Source organism: Callionymus lyra, chromosome 3 (assembly GCF_982586985.1).
Source record: "Callionymus lyra chromosome 3, fCalLyr1.hap1.1, whole genome shotgun sequence".
NCBI lineage: Eukaryota > Metazoa > Chordata > Actinopteri > Syngnathiformes > Callionymidae > Callionymus > Callionymus lyra.
Genome location: NC_141820.1, coordinates 39,732,772 through 39,752,664, shown reverse-complemented (window position 1 = coordinate 39,752,664; position 19,893 = coordinate 39,732,772). Strand labels below are relative to the sequence as shown.

The following is a 19,893-nucleotide window of genomic DNA, read 5'->3' as shown; positions in this document are numbered from 1 at the left end:
GTGTCCCTGAGAAAAACACTTAACCCTCATTGCTCCTCATAGTGAGCTGCTTTTCCACTATACCTCTCTGGAAACCTTAAAACTCCCTGGACTATTTCAGCATAATGGACATGAATGCAAATATCATCTCTGATCAAAGCAGTTTGGTGGTCTAGTGGGTGACCTGGTGGGTCGCCCAGTCACGGTTGTGTATTATAGAGCAAGTTATAATACCATCTACTCCACAAGTACGGAGGCCAAGACATGGTGTAAAAAAAATGAAATTAGTGGCCACGAAATAATAAGCTGTGTAAAGGGTCAGGATACCCAATACATGGCTATAGTACACGGCTCTGGACACTAAAGTCCCGGTCTTAGTCCCAGACTCTGTAGTCTCATTGTTCAGTGATGATTTGGAATTGCTATGGTAATTGATCTTCTCGATTTGGAACAAAATACAATCTGTGGCTCCATACTCAAGTGATGAGGACAATCGAATAAACAAAACAAAAAAGTCAACATTTTGTGTTACTATAATTAATTAAATTGTTCATCATTTTTTATACTATCCTCCACCTCTCCATTTTTGCCTAAATCAGTTCAGTTAGATCGTGAACATACCACATGTCAATCTGTGTGGAGTACTCGGAGGACCCAAGCAGAACATCAGGGGGGCGGTACCACAGCGTAACCACCTCGTTGGAGTAGGTCTTAGTTGGAACCGACTTGGCTCGAGCCAAACCTGCACAACAAATAGTTTTTTGAACTGTGATGGAAACATCATCAAAGTTATCGTCTTGGACGGTAATGAATTACCAAAATCTGCCAATTTCAGCTCCCCTCTCTCGTTGATGAGCAGGTTCTGGGGCTTCAGGTCTCTGTGGAGAACTTTCCTCTTGTGACAATAGGCCAGGCCTCGCAGGATCTGAAACAGGAAGATCTGGAGGCAAACACATTTGTTAAGATTAAACCGACCTTATAGTATTCAAGTGTGTTCTCACCTTCACATTGTGCATACTCATTATGTTTCCACAATCGTCCATGTACTGTTTCAGATCTTTGTCCTGGAAGCACAGGCAGGAGTTAATGAAAGAATTAAATACACTGTCAACCAAACGTGGGATCATGTGACCACAGTTCTTACCAGATACTCAAACACAAGCGTGAGGCTCTTGTCTGTGTGGATGATGTCATGTAATGTGACAATGTTGGCGTGTTTGAGGTCCTTGAGTAACGACACTGCAGACACACACAGAACATTCATCACAGATCTATACGACAGAAAGGTCTGTTCTGGTACAAGATGTATCATGAAAATGGCTTTGTGGATCACCTTCTCTTATAGCAGTACACGGTGCTCCCTCCTCGTGCTCCAGTCGAATCTCCTTCAGCGCCACCAAGTTGTCGGTTAACTTACTACGCCCTTTAAATACTGTAGCATAGGTTCCCTGCAGGACAAATGGCAGCATAGAAAATAAGTTTTGGGGCAGGAGTGCAGTTAAATATGATGTTATTCTATTCTATGTTAATCTTTGCATCCTTTTAGGATTTCCTTTTGATCTATGTTCTTTATACTTGAACTTTTATTCGTGCAGGCTTATCCTTGACTCTCTGAGACCCCTGTGTTTGTCTCTGTCGTATCTGGACCTTTTAAGTATATCTTTTATAGGTTATTGTTTTAATTGTTTAAGCGCTTTGTGACCCTGGTCTGGAAAAGCGCTCTACAAATATTACTTTCTTACTAACTTACTTTGTTCTTGTTCTGTTTTTATTAAAATTGCTGTGATTTGGACCCTAATTTCCCGAAGGAGAGCTCCAGAGGGATTAATAAAGTCCATCTATCTACAAGTTTGAAATGCACTTGACTAGATGTTGTCTTACCTCGCCCAGTTTGTCAAGTTTGACGTACGTCTCCAGCTTCCCAAAACCAATCTCAGACTAAAACAAATGAAAAGCATCACAGAACGTGTTAAATTATTAGAACAATAGTAGTCGGCAAGCTGTTGGTTGATCCAGAGGGATTCCATCCCAGGCTAGCCTCTGAGACCTGTTGCCATGGCAACTGACACAGAATTTGCCAGGTTGGATCCCTTCACAGCAATAAAAGCAACATGCACAGCTGCACACACTGACCAGTGATGCTCGACGGGAGCGACGGCTGAGTGGCTGGTCGAAAGGCGGGCTGGTCAGCTGCAGCTTCTCCAAGTAGCCGTCAGGTATTCGGATGTCGGCGGGAAGCGACAAGCGCTTGTTGAGGTCCTAAAATGTTCAGAATTTAAAATGGTGTACAGCCACAACAGTGAGGTACTGGTAATACATGGATTCTGTGTCAAAAATAGCTTCCGTCTCTTCCCACGCACAAGGAATAGGAACAGCTCCGATGGATCTGCACGTTCTTGAGCAGGTGATTCTGGCCTAGCAGAACACTGGCAACAAAAGTCATAAAGAAATGCCAAGACAAAAATTCAGCTAATTTGTGTCTCAATAAATGACATTAGTGGGACAGAATCTGCATCTCATTGTTGTAGATGTCTCAGCATTTTCTATTCTGGGATCAGTACAAGACTGTGATTGATGACGCAGAGAGGGAGGTCAACTGACTCAAGTAAAAATAATCTTAGTTTTCCACTATGCTCTTGAATGATCTCAAAATATCCTCACTTCTAGTGATATTAAAGGAAATCTCAAAAAGGCAGCATACGAGTGAGAGATGAAAAATATGTGAAAAAATGCGATGCGATCAGAATCTTACAGCAAAACATTTGAATTTGTTGATGTAGCAATAGGATAATGAAGAGATAGATAGATCTTTATTTGGAAGCTTCTGGTCATCAGGTGAAATTGGGTTTAACCTTCACAGAAATCATTTTAAATTAAAGGATTTCAATGCATGAAACAAATGACACCCTGATGCCCTGCTCTCCACTGTTCCATCTTCTCTCCTCCCCCATCTCTTTCTCTCGCCATCACCATGTCTCTCTTACCCCACGGATAAAGTCACAGCAGAAGACCTTCTAACCGAGTCTAGTTCAACTTGATGTTTCAGCAGTTAAAACCCATTTTATCTTCTCTTTAATATTGTTATTTTGAAGTGCAAAGTGGTTTAAGATGATCTGTAATAATTTGAAACTTAAGTAAAGTAAAATAGAATTGAATTAAGCTTAAATTATTTCTAAAAAGCAAAAAATGTATCCTCATTTTTCAGGCTGCCTTTTCAATGACTACAAAGAACCTTTAGATAAGATCCATTTTCTGAACTAAGAAAACATTTCATGACAAGAAAAACTAAACTAAAATATATGCATTTAATTTAACATTTGTATTTTGTTTTTCAATTAATAATAACATTGATTATATTCACGTCTCTTATCTTATCTGTCCACCAAATAAAAAAAATTAAAAAATTAAAAAAAACACTCATTTTTTGTAGAAAACATACAAGAGTAGCTCAATAAACATTTATGACGCTAGTTTTATGGACATGGAATATCACCAATCTCTGGGTCTTTTGAGTTTCCCTGGTAAGAACTTGATGATGTAGGTGGTGAGAATAAAGTATTGGCTTCCCTACTAGCTGTTGTTGCTGCGTCACAACCCAAGATTTTAAAATGTTTCAGTCCCACTTGAATAAAAGCTCATCATTACTATAAGCAGATAAGTAAATTATCTGTACAAAATAAATAAAACTACAATTTTCACAAAAACCTCAAAGCAAAACTGCATTTGAGGGTGTGTATTATATTTTCTCAAGACATTTTCAAATTGAGAAATAAATTAAAGTGCCATGTATAAAGCTTTCCAGCAGGGGGCAGGACGCCTAAAGGTCCTTTCCTATGATCTTAAAACAATCATTTTTGGCAATAAAACAGACATTGAACTCTTCTAAACACTATCTCTGTGGTAAATGTTGTCCTGCTATGCAGATCATCATACAAAGAAAGTGTTTGTGCTGGTGCAGCTCCTCTCTTTCCTGGAGCTCACACTGAAACAAGTTCAGTAGTTATGCAACGCTGCAGTGAAATTAACACTTTCTCGGAGCAAAACCATGGTTGACAAAACCAAGCAGGAGAGGAAAAAAGCCTGAAGATCATGAGGAACCTTTTTTTACTCTTTTACTGAGCAACGTGGGAAATTGATTTTCGTGCAGCCTTTACCAAACTTAATTGATCTGTCAGCTGAGTGGAGTGAAAAAAATAATTATAAACATTTCCCAACAATTTATGAATTGTCTGTTTAAATAGAGTGGGGTCTGAAAGCTTCACTAAAGAGCACTAAGTCAAGAATATCTGGAACCCTGCAGGGCCACTACAGAGGACAAAGCACACATGTTTATATAGTATTCCTCATAGAGGAATGTTGGAGACGTTACATCAGCGCAGCATCATGACAACGAGACACAGTAAAAGCCATTAGCAGATTGGGATAGACCCCACAACTATCAGTGAGCTATCTCTGCTCTCCCCAGAGAGTGATGGTGAGACAAGCAGGAGGTGAAGGCGAGATCAATCTCAGATTTTCTTCTGCCTTAAGTCATGTCATGCCTGTAATCACAGCACCACGTAGACCTTCCAGTCTTCTTCTGCTACTAACGGCAAACTAGGCAATAATAGAAATGACATGCACAAAGTGGAAGAAAAACATTGAGTCTCATTCATAAAACATGAGGCAACGAAATTGTGTATAAACGTTAACAGCGACAACTTTACAGGATTTTGTCATTCATAAAAATAAGCTCCGATAAAACATCATAATATATAATTCATCAATTTTGACAAACTCTTAACAGGCTCCTGACCATGTTTAGTGCTTGTATACATTAAAGAATACTCATAAATAGCGTTTGTCATTATTGGAAATGTACATTTAAATTCATCATCATTCACATATATTAAATGTGTTTTCAATTAGCAGGTTTTAAATCAAGATTATGTTCATGAATGTGAATTACCTATAAAATTAGATTATACATTATTCCTACATGAGAAATAAACAAAGAATACAGGCTAATTATGGGCTTAAATAACAAAATACTGTATGTAGGTATATTTCCTGACAGAGTTGTGCTCATCCGCAGGTGATTGATTATTTTGTGTCTTATCTTATTTCATTCTTTTATTCTGTACTGCCACTACAAAAACAATATGTTATGTTTACAACACTGGCAATAAAGGTTCATGATTCTGATCTTTTGTACTGTGAGATTCCTCCTCCCTGGGCTAATGCATTTCTTTCGTGTGTTCTTATGTTGTCATTTGCCTCAAGTAAAGTTAGTTTGATATAAAAACATTTTTTCCAGAACCTTCCGAGTCTTCGTCCACTACATGCCCGTAAGAAAGATCACTGGTCACAGCTGGTCGAACTTTCAAGAACCTCTTTAGCCACAGCACTTCATCCGTCTATATTTTTATTTTCCGATAGGTTATGGATGCAAGGAAGTTTACCAGAATCCATCACCTCACTCCAGACCTGCGTTTTCCCTGTCACAACTTCACTACTATCGGAAAAAAATAAAATATATCTCCAACCCCCCTACTAACAGAATAAATTATAATAATATCCGAAATAATTTTGATCTCTGCTTCAGAAAAGTTAGTTTCGCTCTCTCTCTGCTGGCATCGTGTCTGACAGGTGGAGAGGATCATCTTCACCTCCTTATATGGTCATCATTGTCTATAGATAGACAGGGATTTATGCTATTTACCAATCACCACAATCTACTCTCACTTTAGCAGGGATTGACATTCATCATCAAGTGTAGATTTACTCTCCTTTTCATGAATGAGACCCAGTGAGAGTGTGTATGCATAGATGCTAGCGCTCACCTCCATGGAGATCCGCCGTTGGACTCGGTTCCTAAGACAAACACCAGTTGGAGACTGGACCTCATCTGAGGAGGTTCCTGAAGCCTGGTCACTCTCCCCATCTGAACCCATCTTCAGGTTTTCATGCACAATATCTGTGTAAAAATGGATTATGATACAATGTTCACAAGTCAGTCGTCAATTTGTTGAAATGGAGATTTGCAGCTGAAATACTATGAACACTAGAATATCAATTTGAAGAGAATTTTACTGACTATTAAGCAGAAATGTCCAACTGTCCCTTTAAAAGTGGGTTTCATTGAGCATTGGGGGCAGGAAACGTGTATATACATATACAAACTGAAATTCTTGTACTTGTACTCTATGTCGAATCTTTTGTGTGTGTGTCCCGTCACATGATAAAAAACATACATGTCTGATTGGTCAACTTCCCATCTTTTGCAGGCATGTATACATAGGTGAGGAACGAACACTGAGGAGGGGGTGGGTTTTGGCTTATGATTTAATATCATTTATGATTTAATAAACCGTTAGATACCCCTAATATATATGATGTGACGTTTTACTTTCAATTATCCATCACTCCTCTTCTGTTTTCCTTTTCCTCTCCTGCCTGTGGTCATTAACTGATCTAATAGGTGTCACTTTTTAAAGCATCAAATATGGGACATGGGTGGCCCACATAGCTGTCCCGTTTTTAGACCTCCATGTAGGCCAGGGTCCAGTGAGAGGCCCAACATCCAGATGTTGTAAAGAAGAACACCATAGACTGAGGTTTTGACGCAGAAGAGCCATTATATTTTCTCTTCACAATATCAATCTTTCCAACTCAGCCCTTCAATGGCCCCCATTGTATTTATCCATGAATCCCTTCCATTTTCCCTATTTTCATTATTTTCTTCACAACTTATATTTTTTTAATTTTGGAATCCATTCCCATCATATGTTTAAATCCAAACGTCCATCAATTTTATTGACACATTAATTATTACTCTATAAATCTATTAAAGCGATTTCCAGCAGTTCTATGATTTATGAGACTTTAATTGAAACAGTTGTATACATTTTAAGACTCCCCTCTCTGCCGTGAATAGGTTGTCAAAGGAGCTAGCATCATATTTGACGGAATCCCCCCTCCAGCCGTCACTGGTCTGAGAAACAGTCTTGCTGTGGGCAATACATTCTTCACAGGGGAAACAGACATGGGCCACAGTGAGAATGTACGAGACACATTTCCTGTCCGTAGCCAGAAGCCAACTGCTTTCCCACTACTCACTAATCGTGTGAGTGGTCCTGTGTACGTATGTGTGTCCATCTCACCCAGACGACTGCCGTTGCGTGGCATGGACATGAAAGAGCCCAGCGAGCCCCCGATGACGCTGTGAGGCCGGCGGAGTGGCGGCTTCTTGAAGGAGCCAGTGTACTGGTGGAGGAATGAATGCATGCTGTGGGAGGTGGGGGGCCGGCCGTTTCTCATGAAGGGCTCTGAAAGAAAAAAAAGGTTCAGTTTCTTTTAAAAACTAAATTAAAAACAAGAAAACAAATGAAACTGGTTTCATTTCAACTCATCTATTGAGAATGCATATGACTCAAAATGACTTTGTCAGGACCTTATGGACTAAACTCATCTGAAATTGCCAATAAAGGACACAAGTCTCTTTATGTCCTTCTGATAGAGGGATCAGATGGACACCCCGTGTTGAGAAGTATAGAGAGATAGTTCAGGAGACCAGGCAGATTGTTTGACCATGTTAAACTGAGAGACAAGAAATGAGGTCCATGGATAAGCTAAGTGAGGACATGAAGAGGACAGGAAGCATGAGAAAGTTTGGTTAAGGTGGGGAATCATTTTGGGTGGCAACACCTGGTGGGGCAAAAGATGAATATTTTACCAACCTTAACTGAGCCTAGTATTTGCATTAAAATGCAATAATTGACAATAACTAAATAAATATGAAGCCAGGAAGAAAATGTAAGGTTTAAACAACTACAGCTAGATCAAAGAAAAATAACAAAGAAAAGGATAGAAAGGTTATTAACATGTAATGGAATCATATTTTCGCTACACTCTTGCCCCCAAACTGAATGAGTCCATGAGTCTATTAGTGTTGCATCTGGGAAGCAGCATTTTTGCACTTCATCTGCTTCTCTGCTCACTGATGACAGTGTTCAGAGGATGACTGTCATCATCCATGATGGACAGTAGTTTGTCCAGAGATCTCCTCTCAGCAACTGTCACCAGTGAGTCCAGCTTCATGCCAACCACAGAGCCAGCCTTTCTGATCAACCTGTCCAACCTGTTGACACTCCTCTTGGACACATTACCACCCCAACACACCACAGCATAAAACATGACACTGGCCACTGCAGACTTGTAGAACATGCAGAGGAGCTTCCTGCAGATGTTAAATGATCAGAGAAGAAGGTGTTTGTGCTAAAGGAATACAGTGTTTTTATTTAGCACTTTATCAGCTTCTTTTTTCCCTGTAATGTGTCCTCTAAAGCAATGGTCGCCAACCTTTTTATGCACCGCGGACCGATTTAATATCAAAAAAACAATTCCACATTTGACACATGCATTCAGGCCAAGACGATTGTGGCGCTCGTCTTAATCGTGCTGTAGCGCTCCGTCACTGATGTATTCATCTCCACGCCGTCATAGACAGGTGACTAACTCTGAACATCAGTTGCAACATGAACTTGACAACTGAGCTTGGGGGAAGGCAATAACCAGCCCACCTAACTTATTGATAGTGCACACAGAAATGCAACCTCCCATGATGCATCTGTGCACAATAACAAATTTAAACTGGAATCACACACATTTTACATACATACAGTACATATGGGCTTATAGAGACAATAACTTAATTAACATAAACATTCATCGGCTTGTTTCAAATTGAACAAGAGTCAAAGTGTAAACCAGTAACTGCGCTGAGTGGTGAATATTGTCTGATTGTCAGAACTCAGTGACCCTCAGACCAGTGGTTGGGGACCACTGCTCTAAAGAACGGTTTCCATAAATCTATTAATGCTGCTGAACTTAAAATATTCTTTATAAACTGCCTACCTCTTTGTAAAAATATTAAGGGCAATGGTCTCATGGCATGGGTGTGTGCATGAAAGACGTGGACATAGACTGTAATATTACCGTCAATTTCCAGACTATTAAGTGCACCTGACTTTAAGCCTCACGTTTCATTGTTAGACATTTTACCACAGACAGAGCCTTATTGGACATGCTGTGCGTCACCTCAGACGCCTGTTTTGAAGCACATATCAAGCCTGGTTATAACATGAAGTTTTTTGTTGTTGTCTTCATTGCGCAGCAGTCCAGCCTTTTGAAATTTCTTCTTGTTGGTGGACCTTTTTACCCCATTCCTCTTCATGGGGATCCAGAAAAAGCTGCTTGAGTAAAACCTGCACCATGTGCAGAAACTGAATTTCTATAAAAGGTGAGCCATATTTACTTCCTGATAAATCTGATAGAGTTATTGCCTCGGCCTCAGTAAGAATATAGAAGCTTGGTACAGGAAAGGAAATGTCATTAATTCTTGAAAGAAATTGCTCAGTCTTTTCTTGGATAATGTTTGATGCACTGCCCTTGCACATAAAAAACACTCTCTGTACATTCAACAAAGCAGATAAACAGAGGAACTACTTGATGTTAGCATCAAATGTTAGGAGCCCTTGAGTAAATGTGGAGCAGGTCTTCTCTGACCACCTATATGAGCACTGACCGTTATCCTTGGTGCCGTTGTCATCGATGGTCATTTGCTCAGCCAGTTCAGATAGAGACTCGTCGATGGTGTGGCTGGGACGAAGAGTTAGGGACAGGCGCTTTTTGATTCTCTTCATCTTCTCCATGTCAGAGCAGAGCACGGCCTGTGAGAGACAACAGAGAATATGATCATACATTTTACAGAGGGACAACAAAATAATAAATATGTGTGGGTGACAACAGTGTTGGGAATTCCTCCAGATCTGCCTCATCTTAATTCATAAATAAAGCAAAGCTGCCTTTAATCCAAAATTCATTCACTCCACAAATGCCACAACATCAGATGAATAACCAATGAAGGTATGAATTAAAGATGAATAGCACACACACTCACTGATTTAAACAGCGGCTAATGAAATAACTAATAGGTGTGAAGCAATAACCAGCTGGCACTAGCACACGGGCACGTTTACGTTGACGCAGCACTGTTCTGCAGGAAACATCTTGCTCATGCTTCTCGCTGCTGATTGTGTTGCCCTGTTAACACCCAGTGAGTAAACAGTTTACCGTGTGTGTAGTGATGGAGCAGGAAGGGGGAGGAAACCTGCTGGCTCCAACATCAGTGGAGTGAACTCCTGTCACAGTCGTTTCAATTCCAACCCAATATTTCCTCTCAGTCGCAAGGTTGCATTTCACTAAAAATGCACCATCTGTCTGTGTACACACATGGTCTTGGCACTGACTGGCACCAATGACTTCATTCTTAAGTACCCGTGTGACTCCAGTCAAGCACATGCTTAAACATGCACACATAGCGTATCAAACATCGTACTTAAAGAATGTCAGGATGTGCGGCAGCAAATAATTATGCACATAAACAGTGAACTTGAACAAATGACACTTGAAAATGACAACGGAAAGTAGTCTGTGTAAAGTTTATATAACGGTGTAAATGTATTGTTCCCTCAAAATAACTCAATATACAGCAATGAATGTCCAAACCACCGGCAACAAAAGTGATCACACCTCTATGAGACTACACCCCTAAATGTCCAAATTTTGCACTGATGTCATTTTTCCTGCAAAATGTCTAAAAGTAAGCTTTGCTGCCTAATGTACACATTACAAAAACACCTAAAGTCAGAAGTAACTCTCACCATGTTTACATAAATATTTATTTTGTTTCACGATTAACATGTAGGTTCTTAACTGATTTAGGGCTTCTAGGGGAGGACACCTCCACCAGAGTGACGTCAGAATGTTTAATTTAAGCTGTATTCTTGTTTGGTGAGATTTCAGACGGGAGAGAACTTTATTAAGTAATAACTTTGCAACGTCATGATGAATGACCTACTGCATTTTGAAGAGGACGACTTCAACATTTACAACATGTGAATAAGTCAGGAGAGTTGGGTTTTGACATTAGGTGCCCTTTAAAAGATGAATTGTTGCGCTACATGACAAATGACAACACCTGACACTCACGTTGTTCGTCCTATTTGAAAGATAGCGCAGCAGTGCTGTCAGCATTGCTGCAGAGTTTGATGAGGTGGGGGATCAGAATGTCAGTGCTCACACCATACGCCACACACTACATCAAATTGGTCTGGACAAAAAAGCTTGCAAACAGGGCCTGGATTATTGGAACCATGTCCTATGGTCTGAGGAGACCAAGATTAATTGGTTTAATTCAGATGGTCTCAAGCATGTGTGGCGGCAACAAGGTCAGGAGTACATATAAGTGTGTCATGTCTACAGTCATGAATAGTGGTAGGAATTTCATGGTCTGGGGCTGCATGAGTGAGGTCTTAAGGAGTTACATTTCATTGAGGGAAACATGAACTCCAACGTGTACTGTGTAATACTGAAGCAGAGCATGATCCCCTCTCCGGAAACTGGGTCGCAGGGCAGTGATCCAGCATGACAATGACCCCAAACACACCTTTTAGATGACCACTGCTTTACTAAAGAGGCTTCAGGTAAAGGTGATGGCCAAGCATGTCTCCAGACCTAAACCCAATAGAACATCTTTTGTGCCTTGAATATCTGCCAGCTCCGAAATGTGAAGCTCTGGTAAACTCCGTACCCAGGAGAGTTAAGGCAGTTCTGGAAAATAACGGTGGCCACACAAAATACTGACACTTCAGGAACCTTCACTAAGGGGTGTACTCACTTTGTTGCCCGGGGTTTTGCTATTAATGGCTATATTTTGATTTATTTTAAGGGAAAAATACATTTAAACTGTTATATAAGCAACACACAGAATATTTTTCATTGTGTCAAAGTGTAATTTCTTCAGTGTTGTCCCATGAAAAGATATACTTCATCATTGTAATACAGATTCCAAATGAAGGCAAGCGATTGGTGGGATTGTATGTTTATTTGTGACCGGTATCATTGTAAGTAGCTTAATATGATATAATCTGATGCTCTGATACTCAGGCAGTCACCTGACAGAGATGACTCTTATTCAAACGGCTACTAAAATTCACAGACAAAGGTTGGGATTTCATCATGTCAAACTACACACGAGCATCTAGATACTTCACTTTTCTATGAAAAGCTTCTTTTCAGAAAAAGGAGCTGTGTCCCACAGACTTCAACAATCTCCACATACAAATCTGATGACTATCACAAGCTCACACACAAACACACACACACACGCACACTATGGCCTCATACGCAGTAGGATAAGAACTCTTTTGTCTTCTCTACAGAGGAGTGAAACAGCTATGTTCAAACACAGAATTAGGCTAGGACAAAGACACTTGTACAGTGGGGTAAAAAGTATTTAGTCAGTCACTAATTGTGCAAGTTCTCACTTAAAAAGATAAGAGAGGCCTGTAATTTTCATCATAGGTATACCTCAACTATGAGAGACACAATGGGAAAAGAAAGTAAATTAATATTTGGTCAATAACGAAAGTTCATGATAAAACCTTGTGTATATACCCTTTGTTGGCAATGACAGAGGTCAATTTTTTCTGTAAGTCTTCAAAAGGTTTTCACACACTTTTTTTGGCCCATTCCTCCATGCAGATCTCCTCTAGAACAGTGATAGTTTAGGGCCGTCGCTGGGCAACACAGACTTTCAACTCCCTCCAAACATTTTCTATGGGGTGGAGATCTGGAGACTGGCTAGGCCACTCCAGGACGTTGAAATGCATCTCACGAAGCCAGTCCTTTGTTGCCCGTGCAGTGTGTTAAGGATCATTGTCATGCTGAAATACCCAGCCACGTCCAGCATCTTCAATGCCTTTGCTGATGGAAAGAGGTTTTCACCTAAAACTCACGAAACATGGCCCCATTCACTCTTTCCTTTACACGGATCAGTCGTTCTGGTCCCTTTGCAGAAAAACAGCCCCAAAACATAATGTTTTCAACCCCATCCTTCACAGTCGGTATGGTGTTCTTTGGATGCAACTCAGCATTCTTTCTCCTCCAAACAAGTTGAGTTTTTACCAAAAAGTTATATATTGGTTTCATCTGACCATATGACATACTCCTAATCCTCTTCTGGATCATCCAAATGCTCTCTAGAAAACTTCAGATGGGCCTGGACATGTACTGGCACTGCAGGATTTGAGTCCCTGGCGGCATAGTGTGTTACTGATGTTAGCCTTTGTTACTTTGGTTCCAGCTCTCTACGGTTATTCACGAGTTCCCCCCCCCCGTGTGCTTCTGGGATTTTTGCTAACTGTTCTTGCGATCATTTTGAATTCATGGGGTGATATCTTTCATGGATCCCCAGATTGAGGGAGATTAGCAGAGGTCTTGTATGTCTTCTATTTTCTAACAATTGCTCCCACAGTTGATTTCTTCACACCAAGCTGCTCATCTATTGCAGATTCAGTCTTCCAAGCCTGCTGCAGGTCTACATTTTTGTTTCTGGTTTCCTTTCCTGACAGCTCTTTGGTCTTAGTGGAGTTTGAATTGTGATGGTTTGAGGTTGTGAACAGGTGTCTTTTATACTAATAAACAGGCCAAACAAGTGCAACTAATATAGGTAACGACTGGAGGACAGAGGAGCCTATTAAAGAGGAAGTTACATGTGTGTGAAAGCAAGAATTCTTGCTTGTTTGTAGGTGACCAAATACTTATTTTCCACCTTCATTTGCAAAAAATAAATAAATCACAAAATGATTCTTTATAAATCAAACATTGTGATTTTCTGGATTTTCTTTTCTCATTTTGTCTCTCATAGTTGAGGTATACCTTTGATGACAATTACAGGCCTCTCTCATTTTTTTTAAATGGGAGAATTGCACAATTGGTGACTGACTAAATACTTTTTACCCCACTGTATAGCTTACTCTGTGTGTGTCTTCTAAGACTTATTTGAGAAAAAATATTTAAAACAGCAAAATTACCACAAGAAGAAATGACACCCACAAACATGTACTCATCACATTTTGACCCAGATTTCCCAAAGCCTCATTCATCACTCCTCTTGGCCATCTGTGGAGGCATTCCCAAATGCGTCGTAGGTTGTCAAGAGAGGGAGGCTTCAAAGGGCAAGCAACTGTGGCAAGACAGCGAGCCATGAGACCTAATTAGGACGACATCATTCCACACGCACAAAACCTTTTCTGCCACTTCACTTATTTCCGTTCCATTTCCATCTGACAGTTTCCTATCACTGTAGTATGAGAGAAATGTCTTTGTTGCGTGGGTGCTGGTGTGAATGTGAGGAGGTGGAAGGAAGGGAGGAAGAACAGGCAGTAAGGGAAAGAGAGAACAGCTTATTTCATCAAATGATGAATTAAGGACCCATTTGTGTTGGGTTAATAGGATTAAATTCAATTGGCAGCTTAAGGAAGACCCCATGTCCTGTTGCCATCTCAGAGGGTGAGAAAAGGGCTGGCCTGCCACACAATACTACTGTATTTGGAGACAATTAAATGGGGGGGATTACTACAATCAGGACTTAAAGGTGACTTTAAGAAAACAACTTTTTAATTAGACAGGGTGTAAAGTAATTAACAAGATGTGGCGTGACTGTGTAACTACTTTAATCATGCGGACAAGGGAGTCATAAATTAGACAGTTTTGCCAAACCAACCAGATGTAGTAAGAGGGTGGATTGATTTGTCACTCGGATGGTTTTGGACATAAAAATCACTATTGTACCATTTCTACATTGGAAAATCTTAATTCTGGGAAATCTCACACTGGTCTGAAAGAGCTGATATGTAACCCGTCTCTTACCAAACCCTTATGATAGCAATAGAAGACATGCACTTTAAAATCAGAGCCGGAAGTATCAGCCGACCTGTCTGCAGATTGACTCTGACTTTCTTACATTCTGATGCAAAAGCGCCAGCAGATATAATAATATTCAACATTAAATAAACATACACATCTCACACAAACTAATCTACGTATTTTAGATTTGTATTCATAACAGAGCTTTTAAGAGAAGTTAAGGTTTGATTACCCAAACATTTATCTGTTTATCTTCTACGACTTATCCGAGGTTGGGTCGCGGGGGGCAGCAGACAATTTGATGACAAGAGTGACCTCAAATCTCATTGGTCCTCTAAGTGATCATCCCCTCTTCACCCTTGAGCCTCAGACCACAGTGTAGCTCACAATTATATTTGTTCTTATACCTTAGTATAGTGTGTGGAAGACAGTTTAAATTTTCAATCTTGATTGATGGATATGAGGGGCCGAGCAAGATTTTTAAAGACCATTTGTATGACATTGTAGCTTAGCACCTACTCACATGCTCACTTGCACTAAAAGCACTAGTCTTAAAAAACACAGAAACCTCAAACTAATGTTGTAAACATGAAAGGATAAAAAAAATAGAAGCCAGTAGACGAGACACAAATGTTAATAGTTTAGCTTAAAATAAAGCTGCTCATAAGAGATTATGAGTTTACAATAATAGTTAGCTGATGTTTTTCTCACTTATAGCAGCAGCAACATTATTTTACCGCATACACTTCAACTCAAACTCATAAGATCTAGGTATGCCGCCACACTCTCAGGTTTTATGACTGCACACCCCCCCCATACTAACATCAGACTCCAGAGTGAAGAACAAAAATAATATTTTGAACACTGCTAAAACTGCCCACAGGTATAATTTGAGAATGTGCAGGTGTTTCTGGTCTTTCTGATGGGGTCACCTCTGGCTGCCTTTTATCTCAGTTATCATATAGATTTGCAGAGATTCCAGTAGAACACACACAGGATTTTCCCTTCTTTGTCAGTATAAACGACAATAGCGATAGCTGTTATCCTTTAGTCCTTTATCTCGATAAGAATGACTTCTGAGAGCAGGATGGTGAAACGGTGTCATCACCCTTAAGAAGGGATGGAACGCACTCCCAATGGCCGGGATAGCGGAACGAAACTTGTCGTTTCAAAAGCTTTGACCATTAATCTGTTGCCAAAAAAATCCATCATTAGGGAATTGGGATCGTTATAATGAGAAGTCAAATGTCAATGCTCTTTATTTGATTTGATGATTTTTATTAAGTTTGGGCTCAAGGCTAAATCTGCGATTATCGAGGTACACTGATCACAATTTTAACTTCTTTCTGTTCAAATTGATTGAAGGTCAGAAATGCTTTACAAACCATCTACCAATTATCTTCAAGGCAAAATGCCAATATGCAGTGAAGAAACTAGTCAATGATGATATGCATCATTTTAAATATGATATTGTTGTTTACTGTATGTTGTTATATAGCATCACATGGTCGGGTCTAATAAGTGCTTTGAAGAATGTCAAAACAGCACTTGAATAAATGTGGGATCCAGTGAGCACGCTCATAAGCATGTGTTAGTGAACACACATCGGACTTTCTGCCCAGTACAGTGGGCACTCTCCTCTCAAAGGCTCTTTTGTTAGCGGTAGAGAAAAGTGAAAAGGAGCTACAGGATAACTGAGCCAGAGGGTAGAGCTGAAGTAACGCACAAGAGGCTGGAGTGTTGATATTAATAGACCTAAATAAACTTTCCTAATGAACAAAAGACAAATGACTTTTTTTGATAGATAGGATGAAAACACAAGTAAACACAAAATGAAGTTTTAAAATAAAGGATTTTCTTATTAAGAGAGAGAGAGAAGAAAAAATGAATCTACATATGAAAATGTGACTATGTATTTCAGAAAAAAAGAACACCATTCCAACAGCATAATATTGTTGTGGTATTGTGTAGGGCTGTGTATTGGCGATATGATGAGTATCACGATACATGTGTGACAATACGATATGTTGCGATACTGTAGTAACAACGATATATTGTTTATTTTAAAGATACAACATTGTTTTCTGGCAATGTGGCTAAATTACAAGTCTTAAAAATGCGTGAATTCAAAATTATTCAACAGCGCTGTGAGACTCACAACATTTCTCACAAACACTTGATTGCAGTTGTTGCTACTAAGCTTGACCCAACTCGAGGTAATCACTTTTTATCACCAGACCATGTGATGGTTTGGATTTTTTCTCCCCTCATAACAAAAACCTTCATTTAAAAGCAGCATTTTGTGTTTGTTTGTTTTGTCTTAGAAGTACATTATTATTGGTTTGATGATGATCATTTAAGTGTGAGAAAGTGGTATAAAATAGGTCCTTATGACATACATGGCAAATATTGTTATCCATTAGTACATTGGTATATTGCAAGAGCAGGGGTGTCATCTCATCTTATTGTCACATTCACATCACATGTGGACCACACTGACATGGTTTAACAAGGTTTCCAGCCATCACTAGTCAGAATCATGCATGAGTTAACACAATGTACAAGGACTGTGTATTGTCCATTCTAGATACATCGTTTATACGGTCAGTGTTACAGCAAGTAGAAAAACACAAGAGAGGGATGCATTATTATCATAATTATACAAAACTGCAAAAGTTGGACTGTTGACTGTCTTTCCAAAATAAAAATAAAAATAACCTGAACAATCTTTGTCCTTGAGCAAGGGATTCAGAGTTATACCACCGGACACACCTGATGGCATCCTGGAAGATGGTTGACTTCCCATGCAGGCGTCATCAGCCTGTTAGTATATAGAACATGTTGTTGCCTTTATAAAAGTGAAATGTTTTTCTCAACAGCACTGGCTGTAGTGGCACATCAGTGTCAGGGTAATCTACCTTTATGTACTTTGGTGTAAAGTCAAAAATCAAGTAGCATCACTTATCTACCTTTTTTCTTCTCCATCGTGTACTCTTTGAAGTAGCCATATGAGTTAACCAAAATACATGCGTATTTAAAATGTTTTGAGCCAGTGATGATGGTTCCATATAGGGCTAAGGGATTATTTTCCTAAATATTGCGATTAAATATGCAATCATTTATTCAATGTCCTCTTTTTTTTCCAATGGATTCTTTCTGTAATGCGATAAATGATTCACTTTACAGTAAAATGCATTTCAAAATTCAAAAGTATTGGAACAGTGATGCAAATGTCTTTATTATTACTGTAGACTGGAAACATTTGAGCTTTTATTTCCAGGTATTTACATCTGGATCGGATACACAACTTAGAAAATACCATTATTGGTAAAAAAGCACCACATTTTTGGGTGAGCAAAAGTATTGGAACAGATAACTTAAAGCCAATGAGATTTAATATTTTTTTGCAAATCCTTTGCTTGCAATAACTGCATCAAGTCTGTGACCCATTGATATCACCAAACATTTTTATTCTTCTTTTGTGATGCTTTTCCAGGATTTTACTGCAGCCTCTTTCATCTGTTTTCTGGGGTTGTACCCTTCTTTCTCTCGTCTCTACAGAACAGCGAAGTTCATCGCTTCGTTTTGTTTACCCTTTCTTCGATCTGCTTATATTCTTTGTCATGATGCTTCTCTAGATACTTAATAAAGCTAGTGGTGTTGAATCCTGTGGAGAGATTTCTCCTCCAAAAATCTGCTCATGGCAACACTGCAGCAGAGCAGCTTCTGTTAGCTCGGTTATTAGCAGCAGCTGCATCACTGGCGTTGGGCCAAATATATATATATATATATATTTTTAAATATCGATTTGGTCCATCCGTCAATGCCGTCTTTGTCGACATTAACCAACTTAATGCAACTCCAAACTGCACTCCGTCTTGCCCTCTTCATTCTCTGTCGTTTGTGTTCCGTGTGCGCGTCAAGTACGTCTGGCGCCAAGTGCGCCTTCACGTGGACTTGCCAGGAATTACACGTTCAAAACAATTAATTGCAATTACTTTGTTTTAATAGAGTAATTTTTTGCAGTTATGACTCAATACAGCTTCCTACAATCATCATTAAGAAAGGTTCTCACAGATTGAGCTTTGTGTCTGTTAATATTAAACTATATGAGAAAAAGAAATATACATTTTCGAAAGAAAAACACTTTTTACAATTTACAATTTTTGACAGAGAAGTTCATTGGTGGGTAGTTTCACTTTCAAACTCACAACATCAACGGGGACCAATACTGGAAATTCCCTGTTTTCTCTGAAGCAAGCCTGTTACCATGTGTAAAAGAAGGATAAAAAGGAGTTGAGGGACTGTCACATATCAATTTACAATAGGAAGATCAGCTATAAGGCCTGATTGGATCAACATGACTTTTCCAGGAGAATACTATGGTAAAAAGATCGGATGGAGTTCCTGCATGGTGACATGATTAAATCTGGGAGATACAGATGAAAAGGCTGTAAAATATAGATTACGTTTCAAATTCAGGCATGGTGGCCAAATCTAGTCTACAACCTAGGCGAAGGCCTTCGGGAAAAGTTAACTCCAAGCTGGGACAGAGATCTTCACTCTGTTCCCAAGAAAAGAAAACCATCTCACCTCACAATGAGGTTTTTCCAGTCACTTTATCCAAAACGGCGCAACAGAGACCGCGACGTAGCTTGACAGACATTTTCTGCTCTAGACTCTGGAAAAAGCTGCCAAAGACACAATGCGTGGACTCTCAGGCCATCAGGGGCAGGGTGACTTGTTTCCCTTTAAGATTTGAGAATGGCACTAGAACTCCGTGTGTCTAACATCACATGTCTGAGGTGGACACCCCGAGGACCTAGCCTTGGCTTCTCATATTAATGAAGGTCCCACTGTGGAACCACCTGACAAGCACTTAGAAAAAAGCGTTTAACCAAAAGGTGACTATAGGTTGTAAAACTACCAAATCTGTTAAAGCCTACCGACATGGCTGAAGCTGAAGAGTAAAAGCAGCACGACCCTTGAACAGTCATTTCATGTAGGAAAAGCAGCATCTTTTATTTTATCCTCACTGAGATACTATGTGAGTGAAAGAGTCATTCATGAATGACCACAGAATGGGTCCAGTTGAATGTGACCGATGACAACTGTGTGCGTGTAATCCCGGTCTACTGCTGCTCGAATACAGCAACCGGTTAA

General features: G+C 39.6%; 1 protein-coding gene across 6 annotated transcripts in view; it reads right to left on the bottom strand.

Moving 5' to 3' along the window:
- The window catches only part of cdk17 (cyclin dependent kinase 17), a 31,118-nt gene that overhangs the window by 4,991 nt on the left and 6,234 nt on the right, over positions 1–19,893 (bottom strand). For 5 of the 6 annotated variants that reach the window (XR_015710772.1, XR_015710773.1, XR_015710774.1 and 2 more), the window contains exons 2-11: positions 9,545–9,689; positions 7,122–7,286; positions 5,802–5,935; positions 2,113–2,238; positions 1,861–1,917; positions 1,313–1,427; positions 1,124–1,218; positions 981–1,043; positions 796–919; positions 601–721 (exon numbers count right to left, since the gene is read on the bottom strand). Coding sequence is in view for 2 of the 6 variants with exons in the window: in XM_087787950.1 (XP_087644076.1) it covers positions 601–721; positions 796–919; positions 981–1,043; positions 1,124–1,218; positions 1,313–1,427; positions 1,861–1,917; positions 2,113–2,238; positions 5,802–5,935; positions 7,122–7,286; positions 9,545–9,671 (1,127 nt within the window). In the remaining 4 variants the exon portion in view is untranslated. Of the gene's footprint in view, positions 1–600; positions 722–795; positions 920–980; positions 1,044–1,123; positions 1,219–1,312; positions 1,428–1,860; positions 1,918–2,112; positions 2,239–5,801; positions 5,936–7,121; positions 7,287–9,544; positions 9,690–17,448; positions 17,506–19,893 lie in introns of those variants that run through there. The other variant, XM_087787951.1, reaches the window with a different exon arrangement.